The following is a 16,169-nucleotide window of genomic DNA, read 5'->3' as shown; positions in this document are numbered from 1 at the left end:
CCACATTTTGGCACTGGGACCCTAGAGAAAACCAACTGGGCACGGACACAACTGGACACAGCCACTGGGTACCGAACACATGGGTACTGAGTTACATGCCAAGCAGAAAGTAACGAGATCAAGTTGCACTTAGATGCCGAGATAAGCTGCTCAAAGCAGTCAAACCTGGCAGGAATGCACATCCTGTCACTGATTCAGTATCAAGATTCTGTGTCATTAACAGTTACTGCTTCTCAATCTGATTTGAAATGTGCGTACAGTTGCGCAATAAATTTAGTGCAGGAGTGTGGGAAACATCAATCTCCCTCTACACTGTTCCCATCAACACGTGCAGGACATGTACAGCACAGGGTTAGATACAGTAGATACAGAGCTCCAACTACACTGTCCCCATCCAAACTTCCAGGACATGCACAGCACAAGGTTAGACACAGAGTAAAGACTTCCTCTACACTGTCACCCATCAAACACTCCCAGGGCAGGGACAGCACAGGGTTGGATACAGAGTAAAGCTCTCTCTACACTGTCCCCAATAAACACTCTCAAGAGAGATAAAGCACAGCATTCGAGTTAAGCTCCCTCTACACTGTCCCCAGCACAAGGTTCGTCAGAATACAGCTTCCTCTACACATGCCCAGGATAGGTAGTGTTTGCGAGATTTTCATACTACATGCTAAATTGTGTCCATGTGTGTCATGATGAAGGCTTATAAAATATGGTGAGGACAGTGCAGGAGAGAAAGAGAGAGAGAGAGAGAACCTGCACAGTTACCGCCTTTGATGTTTGAATTCGTGTATCGCTGGACATCGGAGTGCATCTGGGGAAATTAACAAACAGTGAAATTCACAACTAATCTTGGAGGAACTGTTGGGCGAAGTTCACAGAACAGAGTCAGATAAGTTAATTGTTGTTTTAAGTCTGTCCAAGAGAAAGGCTGCAGTAGTGGGTACAGTGGATTCTTTCTTGATTATATGTTTTTGGAGATAAGTCTCTTGATTAAACTTAAAATATAAGTCACAGCTATTAATTTAATCTGGGGCAGTGTTTGTAGAGGAATAAGACAGTGTTATTTTCTGGGTCTGTAGATTGTGAAGGAGCAAAAATGGACTTTGCAGTGATATGTACTTAGAGTCAGAGATGTACAGCATGGAAACAGACCCTTCGGTCCACCCCGTCCATGCCGACCAGGTATCCCAACCCAATCTAGTCCCACCTGCCAGCACCCGGCCCATATCCCTCCAAACCCTTCCTATTCATATAGCCATCCAAATGCCTTTGTTGTAATTGTATCAGCCTCCCCCACATCCTTCGGCAGCTCATTCCACACACATACCACCCTCTGCATGAAAACGCTGCCCCTTTAGGTCTCTTTTATATCTTCCCCCTCTCACCCTAATCCTATGCCCTCTAGTACTGGACTCCCCAACCCCAGGGAAAAGACTTTGCCTATCTACCCTATCCATGCCCCTCAATTTTGTAAACCTCTAGAAGGTCACCCCTCAGCCTCCGGCGCTCCAGGGAAAACAGCCCCAGCCTGTTCAGCCTCTCCCTGTAGCTCAGATCCTCCAATCCTGGCAACATCCTTGTAAATCTTTTCTGAACCCTTTCAAGTTTCACAACATCTTTCCGAAAGGAAGGAGACCAGAATTGCACACAATATTCCAACAGTGTATTTAAGATCCAGTCTCAGACAACTGTGTGTGGAGTTTGCACATTTTCCCCGTGTCTGCTTGTCAGATGTGGGAGTTTAAAGAGAGTTTAAGGGTTACTGCGGATTATATCTGGCATAAATGCTGTTGGATGCAAATCTTATCAGATCAAGTGGATCAGTTGGAGAGACAAATAGAAAGCGATGAGGAATTTGCAACAGCTACAGTATGTGATGGATGGCAGTTATAGGAAGGGGGGCAAGTCTCAGATACAGTCACATAGATGGGTTAACTCCAGGAAGGGTAAGAGAGGTAGGCAGCTAGTGCAGGAGTCTTTTGTGGATATACCCATTTCAAACAGGTATGCTGTTTAGGAAAATGTAGGGGGTGATGGATTCTCAGGGGAACGTAGCACAAACAGCCAAGTTTCTGGTATTGAGACTAGCTCTAATGCAACGAGGAGTACGTCGGCTTCCAAGAGATCACTTGTGTTAGGGGATTCTGTAGTCGGAGGTACAGACAGACCTTCCTGTGGCCAGCAGAGAAAAAGCAGAATGGTGTGTTGTTTTCCTAGTGCCAGGATCAAGGATGTCTCAGAGAGGGTACAGAATGTTCTCACGGGGGAGAGGGGCCAGCAGGAGGTCATTGTCCACATTGGAACCAACGTCATAGGAAGGGAAAAGGTTGAGACTCTGAAGGGAGATTACAGAGAGTTAGGCAGAAATTTAAAAAGGAGGTCCTCGAGGGTAGTAATATCTGGATTACTCCCAGTGCTACGAGCTAGTGAGGGCAGGAATCGGAGGACAGAGCAGATGAATGCATGGCTGAGGAACTGGTGTATGGGAGAAGGATTCACATTTTTGGATCATTGGAATCTCTTTTGGGGTAGAAGTGACCTGTACAAGGACGGATTGCACCTAAATTGGAAGGGGACTAATATACTGGCAGGGAACTTTGCTAGAACTGCTTGGGAGGATGTAAACTAGTAAGGTGGGGGGGGGGGGGGGTGCGACCCAGGGAGATAGTGAGGAAAGAGATCGATCTGAGACGGGTACAGCTGAGAACAGAAGTGAGTCAAACAGTCAGGGCAGGCAGGGACAAGGTAGGACTAATAAATTAAACTGCATTTATTTCAATGCCAGGGGCCTAACAGGGAAGGCAGATGAACTCAGGGCATGGTTAGGAACATGGGACTGGGATATCATAGCAATTACGGAAACATGGCTTAGGGATGGGCAGGACTGGCAGCTTAATGTCCCAGGATACAAATGCTACAGGAAGGATAGAAAGGGAGGCAAAAGAGGAAGGGGAGTGGCATTTTTGATAAGGGATAACATTACAGCTGTGCTGAGGGAGGATATTCCCGGAAATACATCCAGGGAAGTTATTTGGGTGGAACTGAGAAATAAGAAAGGGATGATCACTTTATTGGGATTATATTATAGACCCCTCAATAGTCAGAGGGAAATTGAGAAACAAACTTGTAAGGAGATCTCAGCTATCTGTAAGAATAATAGGGTGGTTATAGTAGGGGATTTTAACTTTCCAAACATAGACTGGGACTGCCATAGTGTTAAAGGTTTAGGTGGAGAGGAATGTGTTAAGTGTGTACAAGACAATTTTCTGATTCAGTATGTGGATGTACCTACTAGAGAAGGTGCAAAACTTGACTTACTCTTGGGAAATAAGGCAGAGCAGGTGACTGAGGTGTCAGTGGGGGAGCACTTTGGGGCAAGCGACCATAATTCTATTTGTTTTAAAATAGTGATGGAAAAGGATAGACCAGATCTAAAAGTTGAAGTTCTAAATTGGAGAAAGGCCAATTTTGACGGTATTAGGCAAGAACTTTCAAAAGCTGATTGGGGGCAGATGTTCACAGGTAAAGGGATGGCTGGAAAATGGGAAGCCTTCAGAAGTGAAATAACAAGAATCCAGAGAAAGTATATTCCTGTCAGGGTGAAAGGGAAGGCTGGTAGGTATAGGGAATGCTGGATGACTGAAGAAATTGAGGGTTTGGTTAAGAAAAAGGAAGCATATGTCAGGTATAGACAGGATAGATCGAGAAATCCTTCGAAGAGTATAAAGGCAGTAGGAGTATACTTAAGAGGGAAATCAGGAGGGCAAAAAGGGGACATGAGATAGCTTTGGCAAATAGAATTAAGGAGAATCCAAAGGGGTTTTACAAATATATTAAGGACAAAAGGGTAACTAGGGAGAGAATAGGGCCCCTCAAAGATCAGCAAGGCGGCCTTTGTGTGGAGCCACAGAAAATGGGGGAGATACTAAATGAATATTTTGCATCAGTATTTACTGTGGAAAAGGACATGGAAGATATAGACTGTAGGGAAATAGATGGTGACATCTTGCAAAATGTCCAGATTACAGAGGAGAAAGTGCTGGATGTCTTGAAACGGTTAAAGGTGGATAAATCCCCAGGACCTGATCAGGTGTACCCGAGAATTCTGTGGGAAGCTAGAGAAGTGATTGCTGGGCCTCTTGCTGAGATAGTTGTATCATCGATAGTCACAGGTGAGGTGCCGGAAGGCTGGAGTTTGGCAAACGTGGTGCCACTGTTTAAGAAGGGTGGTAAGGACAAGCCAGGGAACTATAGACCGGTGAGCCTGACCTCGGTGGTGGGCAAGTTGTTGGAGGGAATCCTGAGGGACAGGATGTACATGTATTTGGAAAGGCAAGGATTGATTCGGGATAGTCAACATGGCTTTGTGCGTGGGAAATCATGTCTCACAAACTTGATTGAGATTTTTGATGAAGTAACAAAGAGGATTGATGAGTGCAGAGCAGTAGATGTGATCTATATGGACTTCAGTAAGACATTCGACAAGGTTCCCCATGGGAGACAGATTAGCAAGGTTAGATCTCATGGAATACAGGGAGAACTAGCCATTTGGATACAGAACTGGCTCAAAGATAGAAGACAGAGGGTGGAGGTGGAGGGTTGTTTTTCAGACTGGAGCCCTGTAACCAGTGGAGTGCCACAAGGATCGGTGCTGGGTCCTCTACTTTTTGTCATTTACATAAATGATTTGGATGTGAGCATAAGAGGTACAGTTAGTAAGTTTGCAGATGACACCAAAATTGGAGGTGTAGTGGACAGCAAAGAGGGTTACCTCAGATTACAAAAGGATCTGGACCAGATGGGCCAATGGGCTGAGAAGTGGCAGATGGAGTTTAATTCAGATAAATGCGCGTTGCTGCGTTTTGGGAAAGCAAATCTTAGCAGGACTTATACACTTAATGGTAAGGTCCTAGGGAGTGTTGCTGAACAAAGAGACCTTGGAGTGCAGGTTCATAGCTCCATGAAAGTGGAGTCGCAGGTAGATAGGATAGTGAAGAAGGCATTTGGTATGCTTTCCTTTATTGGTCAGAGTATTGAGTACAGAAGTTGGGAGGTCATGTTGTGGCTGTACAGGACATTGGTTAGGCCACTGTTGGAATATTGCGTGCAATTCTGGTCTCCTTCCTATCGGAAAGATGTTGTTAAACTTGAAAGGGTTCAGAAAAGATTTACAAGGATGTTGCCAGGGTTGCAGGATCTGAGCTACAGGGAGAGGCTGAACAGGCTGGGGCTGTTTTCCCTGGAGCGTCGGAGGCTGAGGGGTGACCTTATAGAGGTTTACAAAATTATGAGGGGCATGGATAGGGTAAATAGACAAAGTCTTTTCCCTGGGGTGGGGGAGTCCAGAATGAGAGGGCATAGGTTTAGGGTGAGAGGGGGAAGATATAAAAGAGACCTAAGGGGCAACTTTTTCATACAGAGGGTGGTACGTGTGTGGAATGAGCTGCCAGAGGAAGTGGTGGAGGCTGGTACAATTGCAACATTTAAGAGGCATTTGGATGGGTATATGAATAGGAAGGGTTTGGAGGGATATGGGCTGGGTGCTGGCAGGTGGGACTAGATTGGGTTGGGATATCTGGTCGGCATGGACAGGTTGGACCGAAGGGTCTGTTTCCGTGCTGTACATCTCTATGACTCTATGATTCTATCCGCAGATTTTGAAGATCTGAAACAAAAACAGAAAATGTTGGAGAAACTGCATTCTGAAGAATGGTCGCTGGACTCAAAATATTAACTCTGCTTTGTCTCCATTGATGCTGCCATTCTTGCTGAGTTTCTCCAGCAATTTCTGATTTTGTTATTATTTAGCAACTTGTGGTCAAAGGTTGAGGAAGAATGGATTTCAGTCTTCAGTTCTGTAAAGGACTGATCTGAACTTTTTTTAAAAAGATCAGATCATTTTTGAACAGTGAGCTTAAAGTCAACATTCCCGAGAAATCAAGTGATTCCAATTGAGTGACTTGCTAGCACCCCTAAACGTGTATAGTTTAGCAAGGTTTGAGCTATAAAGAAAGGTTGGCCTGGCCACGTCTTTCTTCACTAGAGCGTAGGAGGCTGAGAGACGACCATACAGATATTTAAGATAATGTAGGGTATAGATCGAGTTAATGGTAGCTGTCTTTTCTCTAAGATGGGGGATTTCAAGACTAGGGGTAGAGAGGATAAAGATTTTAAAAAGTCACATCTTTTACATGGAAGATGGTTTACATGTAGATTAAACGTCCTGAGGAAGTGGCGGATGTGGGTACAATTACAACATTTAAAAGACATTTGGATAAGTCCATGAACCGAAAAGGTTCAGAGGGATATGAGCCAGGGGTAGGCAGGCAGAACTGGTCTAGTTTGAGATTATGTTCGACATTGGACTGTAGGGTCTGTTTCCGTGCTGTATGACTCTAGGACTCGACACCAGTCACCTCTTGTGAATTTGTTCAACGGTTGATCAACCCAGGAAACAAAAAGATAAAAAGTCTTTTCCCACTTTTCACTCTAGGATCTGAACCGCCCAGTATTCCCATCAGCTAAGATCATAACTGTGTGTACGCACGCGGGGTACTGTGCACTTGTGTTTGCTCGTGTATGTCTGTGTATGATTAACGGTGTGTGAGAAAATGGAGGCAGCAGCGGGAGGGAAGCCATTTCTCAATGTTAAACAAAATGGAGAGGCTGCTCACATGACCTAATGCAGAACTGCACAATGCACCAAGTTCACGCTGGAATACAAGCCTGGTGACACTCTACCCCAGCCTGGAGTCACCCGTGCTCTCCTCGGCTGACCCAGGAACCAGCTGGCTCTCCCAGGGTTGCCCTACGGCCAATTGTATCTGCCACATGGCACCCCCAAACCTACCTGTCAACAAACATCACGATCAGGTCCTCCTGGGCTTCATGCTTTGCCATTTCCTTTTGTAGCCACCGCACTTTCTGGCCACCTCCCACTGTCCGAGTCACATCACCTCCCTTCCACTCTTGGCCTAGTCCCAGGGTCTAAGAATAAGGAAGAGAAAAGGAGACATTCTCAGTAGCTATCCTTCGAATAAAGGTATAATTCCCTTCATTTCATGTCATGGTCTCATTAGCCCTGTGTTACTTTGTGATTCAGTATCTTTTCCACCCTGGTGTTCCTGCACCCCATTTGGGACATTTTACAAGCTTCCCTGCAGAACTGTTACAGCACAAGTGAAGGCCATTCAGCCCATCCGGTAGGTCCCATGTCTCCAACACACCCAAAGCCATTCCTTCACCTTCTCCCCATAACCTTGCACGTTCTTTCCAATCATCCTATTTCCTCTTGAATGCCTCCATTTAATCTGCCTCCATCACCCTGTCAGGCAGCATTGTCAAGATCTGAACCACTTGCCACGAAACATTTTCTCCTTGTGTCTCCATGGTTTCATTTAACAATCATCTTAAAACTGAGCCCTCTGACTCCTGATCCTTCCACCAACAGGAATAGTTTCTCCTCCTCGACTCTGTCAAATCCCATCAAGATTTTAAACACCTCTATCTAATCTCCTCTCGGCCTTCTCTTCATGTCGGATAACAGTCTCAGCTTGTCCAACCTCTGCATGGAGCTGAAGGTCCTAATCCCTTAGACCATTCTTGTAAATATTCTGGATCTTCTCCAAAGCCCTCACATTTCCGTTGGAGATCAGGGTCCTCGTTAAAGTTGAATTTTTTCTTTGTAGTTTGCTATTTCCTGAATAGCATGTGTGCTACAGCAGTAACTCACCTACAAATAAAACATGCCAGTAATTGACAAAGAGATGAAGGTAGGTGAGGACCTGGAAACAATCGTTATTACAGAAGAGGTCGTATTGGGCAAGGTAATGGAGCTAAGGATAGACAAGTCTCCTGACCCTGATGGAATGCATCCCAGGGTATTAAAAGGGGTGGCAGGAGAAATAGCAAGTGCACTGGTAGTAATTTTCCAAAATTACTCTGGGGCAAACCCAGCTGATTAGAAAACAGCAAATGTGATGCCACTGATTAAAAAGGGACAAAGGTGGGGAGTTATAGACAGATTAGCTTAAGCATCTTCCCCACTACAGAGGTTGAGTCTATTATCAAGGAAGAAATAGCAAGGCATCTCGATAGAAATTGTCCCGTTGGACAGACACAGCATGGGTTCATGAAGGGCAGGTCATGCTTAACAAACCTTGTGGAATTCTACGCAGACATTACGAGCAAGGTAGACAATGGGGAGCCAGTGGATATGGTGTACCTAGATTTCCAAAAAACCTTTGACAACGTGCTGCACAAGAGGCTGCTACATAAGATAAGGATGCATGGTGTTACGGGTAAAGTATTAGCATGGGTCGAGGATTAGTTGATTGACAAGAAGTAAACGAATGCTATTCTGGCTGGCAATCAGTGACTAGTGGTGTGCCTCATGGAGCGGTGTTGGGATCACAATTATTTACAATTTATTTGATGATTTGGAGTTGGGGACCACATGTAGTGTGTCAAAGTTCGCCGATGACGCTAAGATGAGTGGCAGAGCAAAGCGTACAGAGGACTGTGAAACTTTGCAGAGGTACATAGATACTTTGAGTGAGTGGACAAGGTCTGGCAGATGGAATACAATGTTAATAAATGTGAAGGTCATCCATTTTGGTAAAAAGGACTATTACTTGAATGGTAAAAGGTTGCAGCATGCTGCTATGCAGAGGGACCTGGGTCACAGAAGGTCGGTTTGCAGATGCAACAAGTAATTAGGAAGGCAAATGGAATTGTGTCCTTCATTGCTGAAGGGATTGAGTTAAAAAGCAGGGAGGTCATGCTGCAGCTGTACAGGGTGCTGGCGAGGCCACACCTGGAGTACTGTGCGCAGTTCTGGTCTCCTTACTTGAGAAAGGATGGACTGGCACTGTGGGGTGGGAGGCAGAGGAGGTTCACTCAGTTGATTCCAGAGTTGAGGAGGTTGGCTTATGAAGACAGTCTGAGTAGACTGGGTTCATATTCATTGGAAGGTTCAGAAGAATGAGGGGGGGGGGGGGGATCTTATAGAAGCGTATAAAATTATGAAGGGAATCAATAAGATAGAAGTCGAGAGGATGTTTCCACTGGCAGGTGAAACTAGGTCAACAGGGTAAAGCCTCAAGATTAGAGGGAGCAGGTTTAGGATGGAATTGAGGAGAGAAACTTCTTCACCCAGAGGGTCGTAAATTTATGGAATTCCTTCCCCAGTGAAGTAGTTGACACTACTTCAGTAAACGTTTTTAAAGCTAATTTTTTTTTTGAACAATAAAGGAATTAAGGGATACAGTGAGAGAGTGGGTAAGTGAATAAGTCTACAAAAAAAAAAATCAATCAGTCATGATCTGACTGAATGGTGGAGCAGGCTCGAAGGGCCAGGTCACCTGCTCCTGTTCCTAGTTCTTACGTTCGAGATAAACAGAGAGAAAGTGAGGACTGCAAATGCTGGAGATCAGAGTCAAATAGTGTGGCGCTGGAAAAGCACAGCCAATCACTGACGCCCCCTCTCTGAAAACGTGACATCAATTTATCCAGTGTCACCTGCACTGTTATCAACTGTACTGTTACGGAAAACAAAGCATTCTTGATCTTAGAAGGAACAAAATTTAACTTGCAAGTGGAACTGGATGAGGAGTCAATAGTCATCCGTCATCATGACAGCACTGTGACTCAGCAGTCAGCACTGCTGCCTTACAGCACCAGGGCCCTGGGTTCAATTCCATCCTCTGGCGACTGTCTATGTGGAGTTTGCGTGGGTTTGCTCCAGTTTCCTCCCAAAGTCCAAAGACGTGCAGGTTTAGACGGATTGGCCATGCTAAACTGCCCATAGTGTTCAGGGATGTGCAGACTAGGTGCAGTAGCCATGGGAAATGCAGGGTGGTGGGGTGAGTCTGGGTGGGACGCTCTTTGGAGTCGATGTGGACTCAATGGGCTGAATGGTCTGTTTCCACACTGTGAGGATTCCACGGTCTATGAGTAGCTGCCCCATTGTCATATCTGGAATGAGCAGGTTATCTTAGGATGATAGATTGGACAGGGTGGGCTTGCTTTCACTGGGGTTTAGGATAGTGAGGGATGATTTGATTGATGCTTTCGCACATCCTCACTAAACTTCCCCAATTTGAAGGCAGCCACAAAGTTTGAAATTGTTCTAACCATTTAGGTAAATGGTGAATCGTAATAACCCCACCCGTGTGGCATATCACTTTACCCTCGAACTTCAGTAATTACTTTCATCCCTTACTCTCAGTCTTCTGTCTTGTAGCTGACTTGCTTTCCAATTGATCGGTCCCCTGATTCCACAAGTTGTGACTTTTGTCAATGGTCTGTGCCATCGAAGGTAGTTATGAACTTGTAAATAAATTTACTGCATTAACCTTTTCTACATTTACTGTTACTGCTTCTCAAGTTCAGTGGAATTAGTCAAACGTGGATTCCTTCTTTGAACTTGAGCTATTATGGTTTAGTTTCTAGATACTTCTCTGTGATGTTTTTGATTCCGTCATCATTCCAATCGCTGCCATCAAGCTGTAGATGCAAGGTCTGTCCTTTCATCAATATGGGAGGGAGTGAGGGCTGCAGTGGGTGTCTCTGGAGCCTGAAACTCTGGATTCAAATCCCACTCCAGGACTTAATGGACAAGGAAAGTGCATTCGTAATGTAGCCAAACAGGTTGAGCATCAAACGAGAAAGTCCTTTGAACTCCCACCAATGGAAGAAGAGAGGTTTGACTGGGAAAAAAATTCCTGGTCAGCCAAACGATGGAAAGGAATCAGAATCTCTACCATCGTTGTCTATAGCCCCAGACCAAAACATGGGAGTCATAGAGCTGTACAGCAAGGAAACAGACCCTTCAGTCCAACTCATCCACGCTGACCAAATATCCTCAATTAATCTAGTCCAATTTGCCAGCATTTGGCCAATATCCCTCTAAACCCTTCCTATTTAAGAGGCATCTGGATGGTACTTAAATGCTGTAATTGTACCAGCCTCCACCACTTCCTCTGGCAGCTCATTCCATACACGCACCACCCTCTGCGTGAAAACACTGCCCCTTAGATCCGTTTTATATCTTGCCCCTCTCACCTGAAACTTATGCCCTCTAATTTTCAATTCCCCTCCCCTGGGAAAAAGACCTGCATGTAAAAGTTCAGGTTACCACTGCAACTTGAACTCAGTGCATGAACTGTAATGCACCACTTCAAAGACAGGCTCACACTCTACCATTGTTCAAGGAAATGGGGATGGGTAACAGTGCGGTTATACCACTGTACTTGTAACCTAAAGGTCTGCACTTATGCTTAGTGATATGAGTTGGGGAGCGTGGTTGCAATTCATTGAATAAATCTGGAATACCAATGACCATGGACTGATCAGCAACTGAGAATCTGTCAGATTGTCCTTTATAAATATTCACCATTCTACATCAGTCAGTAAAGGTTCTTCTGTCGACCCCCCCCCCACCCCCACCCCCAGCCTTTTGTTCTTACAGCAGCTGTGTACCTTGACAGTGTAGTTAAAATATTTTGCAGTCCGGATGAAACGCTTGTAGCCTTCTGTCTCTTTGGTTGCCACAGTAATCACCAACAGGTTATCTGGGGGAGGGAGAGAAGAAATGCTTGACATTAAAGGTCAAATATAATAACACTTCTTTACAGAAGTGAAAAATAAGAGCTTCCCAACACCCCAAAAGCACTTCACCACCATCTTCAAGATATTCAAAAACTCTAATGCAACTCTGGTCTATGGGCATCAAGGATTGATAATGCAAAGGGTAGAAGACAGATTTTATTGATACAAAGTCCTGGGTTTAGAGATGCAGTCACTGTGAGCAGTTCAGGGCATCAGATTTCGAGAGTCCAAAGATGTGCAGGTTCGGTGAATTGGCCATGCTAAATTGCCCACAGGGTCCAGAAATGTGCAGGCTTGTTGGGTTAGTCATGGGAAATGCAGGGTTACAGAGGGTGCTGGGGTAATCTTCAGAGGGTCAGCACGCTCTGTGGGCTCGATGGGCCAAATGCTTCCACACTGTGGGGTTCTGTGATGAAGTAATGACCTTCCGGGTGACGCAGTGCAGATTCAGCAGTACAGTTCCTGGCCTCCAGAATTTAAACTGCGGGAGGAGATTCGGTAAAGTCGGGTTGTGCTCCCTGGAGGTTAGAAGGTCAAGCGGTGATTTGATTGAAGTTCTCAAGAAATAAGGAGGAACAGTGTAGTAGATGGAGGGGAACTATTCCCACTGGCTGGAGAGCCTGGGAGGGGCACAGCCAGGGCCTTCAGGAGTGACACTAAGGAACACTTCTACACACAGAGGGTGGGAGAAGTTGGAACTCTCAGCAATTGATATTAGATCAACTGTGAATTTTAAATCAGAGGTTGAGAGAAAGGCACTAAGGGATCTGATTTAAAGCAGGTTCGTGGAAGTTCATCACATATCAGCCAGGGCTCGATGGGATATATCATAACTCAATTGGGAAGAGCGTGCTGACAATTGAGCCCCACAACGCCATTAGGGATCACAAATGTGTAACCCACCCAATCAAACCTCATGGCGATCAATTTGACTGAGAGTATTACTCAGGATTAAAGTAATTCACAGCAGGTTTGATCATTAACAGGGCAATTACTTATCATCACAGACAAAGTTATTCGTGAACAGATTAAGTAATCACAATTGTACAAACGCTTAAGAAAGGAATGGCTGAGGGGAAACGGCAGGGTTGGCCATAAGACCTCCAGGACTCTGTAGTTCCGCGCAGAATCTGACTCTGAACAACACCACAGGATTTTCTGGTCATATTCCACGTTCATTATTTTATAGCTTGTTACGTATTTGTTATGTTTATCCATCAGTACTCAAAACATATAGGGAGTAGAGGCTGAATTCACCTCAAAAGCCCCTAAAACATTCGGGTAAAATTCAACCATTGTGGAAACCAGTGAGAGAGAGAGAAGTCACCTTCGTCCATGAAGTCTCTGAGGAGCTGCCCCTCCCAACTGCTGGTTCTCTCTTGCATTTACTACTGATGAGGGGTTTAAGGTCAGCAAAGCTAGGAACTTGGGCGGAGGCATTCTGTGGGCAGACAGTAGTGAGGCTGGGACTCCTACAGGGCAAAAATCAACTAGGCAAAAATGAGGACTGCAGATGCAGGAAACCAGAGTTTAGCTCAGAGTGGTGCTGGAAAAGCACAGCAGGCCAGGCAGCATCCGAGGAGAAGCATTCTGACGATTTTGCCCGAAACGTCAATTTTCCTGCTCCTCGGATGCTGCCTGACCTGCTGTGCGTTTCCAGCAACACTCTGATCTAAACTCCTACGGGGCAAGTTTAGCTACAAAAGGGAAGATGAGGGCAGCAAAAAGGGAGTCGGTGGTTGGTAAGGAGTGAAAAAGGCTGCAAAGAGGGAGAGAGGGGCTGCAAAGCGGTGATGAAGTGACATCCATGGGAGCAAGCAGCTTTTAACCTTTTAGCAAAGAAATACTCAGCTAAGCAGGAATCAGGAAAACTGTAAGTCATTAATGCAATGAATTCCTTGCAAATGAATGTGCAGTTTCGACCTTAAGGCTGCAGAAGTTCAAGAGATACTGTATAAGGAATATATGGTGGATGTCAATGTAAGGAATACTTTGCAGCCAGATAACTTAATACAGATTAGTTTTATTTCACAAAGATTTATCATATCTAAAAGCATTTGACATAGTGTGAACTACTTGAGTTGCAGTGACAGTATTAGAGATAATCATGTAAGCAACTAGTTTTGACCTTACCAGTCTGCAATAGGTGAGTTTAAGGTGATGGATTTCTATATGTGGAAGTGTGCATTATTTATTTGAAAAAAAATACCTTGGTACAATCTTATGTCTGCCGCGTCAGTTTAAATATTACAGTTTGTAGGAAGCTAATGTTTTCCCTTTGTGCATGGCTTTAGGTTGAGTGGAGGGTTGGGTTTAGAGGGATATGGGCCACACACAGACAGATGGGACTAGTTTAATTTGGGAAACTTGGTCAGCATGGACGAGTTAGACCGATAGGTCTATTTTTGTGTTATGACTCTAAATTGAAACAAAACAAAAAAAAAAAAAAATCGATTACTTACTACTGCTACACAACTTAAGCGATACCCTTTAAAACTCCAAACACACACATTCATTCGTGAGTAATACGGGTAAAAAAAAACAGTTGGGACACAAATATTAAAGGTGGGAAAACGCATTGGAAAAAACAAATCCTGTCGATCGAATCCAGAATGCAAGGGTGGGATGAATAGATTCTCAAACTGCTTTTGATTATTTTTGGTGCCAGGGACAGAGTGTTGTCTGTGGAACAATGGTTGATCTTTGATCTAATAACAACTCAGATGGACCTTAGTCTTTCCTTGCATTAGAACGCTTCCTTTTCAGAGAGTTCAAGCTATGTCTTTTTCATTCAGAGAGAGAGAGATGATTAGAGGTGTTTTTGGTTGTCTCTGAGTGAACTGCTCACACAGACCTGCAACAAATCGCAGTTGGACCAACCCAAAGATTGTTATTAGACAGTTTTTTTTACCTTTTTTCAAAAAGAGCCACTCTCTCAGAGTCCACCTCACTGTTTTGAAAAGTAACATAATCTGGTGCAGCTATACTGTTCACCATGCAATCAACTTGGTCTTTAAGTTGCAAAAACTCACCTGGTATTTTTAGTGATACCTTTACAGTCTAAAACGAAAAAGCGGTCCCTTAGCTAAATGCCCTTCGCCTACTCCCATGGTGTCATCAGAGCATAAAGGCCTCTTCCTGAGGACCCAACATCACAGATGCCGGTTTCAGACAGTCCAATGAGCTCCATCTGATATCAAGAAATGGCTGAAGGCACTGGATACTACAAAACTATGGGGCCGTAACAACATTCTGGCAGAACAAGAGAACTCCTGAGAGGATTCTTTTCCACAGAACCTGCCGCACCACTAGCCAAGCCACACCAGATGAGGGGAAAAAAAAACTGAGTTGCGATACAGCCCATCCAGTATGGCTCACTTGTGGCTTGTCTTCCACGAACCGACTTTGTCTCAAATCCCTTAGTCCCTTTGGTGGACAAAACCCTCATTCATTCCTGATGAAGAGCCCATGCTTGAAACATCAACTCTCCTGCGCCTCAGACGCTGCCTGACCTGCTGTGCTTTTCCAGCACCACACCCTTCGCCTCTGATCTCCAGCATCTGCAGTCCTCACCTTCTCCTCGTTAATTAAAACCCTTTCAAACTCAGATTTAGAATTCACAGTTGATTTGCATCAATTGCTGAGAGAGAGTTTCAACTTCTCCCGCCCTTTGTGTGTAGAAGTGTTCCTTAGTTCTGCTCCCAGACTCGCCAACCAGTGGGAATAGTTCCTCTCCATTTATTACATCTGTTCCTCTCCATATCATGAGAACTTTGATCAAGTCACCTCTTGACCCAACTTCCAGGGAACATAATCCTGGTTTTCGGATTCTCCTCCCACAATTTGACACAATGCTATCTACCTGGCAATGTGGAAAGTGGCCCGTGGACATCACGTCCACAAAAAAAACAAGTCCAACCAGCCAATTATCGCCCTGTCAGTCTATTCTTGATCGCCAGTAAAATTATGGATGGAACTGCGGACAGTACTATCCAGCAGCACTTACTCAGCAACATCCTGTTCATTGACACTTACTTGGAATTTCACCAGGAACCTCATTACAGTCTTGGTCTGAAATAGACAGAAGAGCTAAGCTCCAGAGATAAAGAGAAAGGTAACTTCTGTTGATATCGAGGCAGCATTTGACTAACATCTCACAGCCAGAAAACCATTGAAGTTAATGTGAATGAGGGAAAACGTTCTCCACTCTCTGGAATCGTACCTAGCACAAAGGAAGGTGGTGATGGTTGCTGGAGGTCAATCAGTTCAGTTGCAGGGCACCACTAAAGCATTTCCCCAGGATAGCACTGTAGACCCAACTGCTTCCAGCTACTTCATCAATCAACTTCCCTCCATCACCAGGTCAGCAACAGGGATGCTCGCAGATATTTACACAATGTTCAGCATAATTTTGATTGCTCAAATGCTGAAGAAATACTAAATGCAGCAAGACCTAAAATCCAGGCTTGGGTTGATAAGTGGCAAATAACATCTGCACCGCACAAGTGCCAGCCAATTACCATCTCCAACAACAGAGAACCTAACTATCTGTC

The 16,169-nt window shown here is 44.7% G+C and overlaps 1 protein-coding gene across 2 annotated transcripts in view; it reads right to left on the bottom strand.

The window, feature by feature from the left end:
- plod3 (procollagen-lysine, 2-oxoglutarate 5-dioxygenase 3) overlaps positions 1–16,169 on the bottom strand; it is a 126,019-nt gene that overhangs the window by 97,669 nt on the left and 12,181 nt on the right. For both annotated transcript variants that reach the window (XM_087982990.1, XM_087982989.1), the window contains exons 2-3: positions 11,488–11,579; positions 6,857–6,993 (exon numbers count right to left, since the gene is read on the bottom strand). In XM_087982990.1, coding sequence (XP_087839116.1) covers positions 6,857–6,993; positions 11,488–11,579 — 229 coding nt within the window. The remainder of the gene's footprint in view (positions 1–6,856; positions 6,994–11,487; positions 11,580–16,169) is intronic.

Source organism: Chiloscyllium plagiosum, unplaced genomic scaffold (genome assembly GCF_037043375.1).
Source record: "Chiloscyllium plagiosum isolate Xiang-an unplaced genomic scaffold, Cpla_swu_hap1 HiC_scaffold_44, whole genome shotgun sequence".
Lineage (NCBI taxonomy): Eukaryota > Metazoa > Chordata > Chondrichthyes > Orectolobiformes > Hemiscylliidae > Chiloscyllium > Chiloscyllium plagiosum.
Note: the sequence above shows the minus strand (reverse complement) of the source record. Positions and strands in the feature narration are given on the sequence as shown.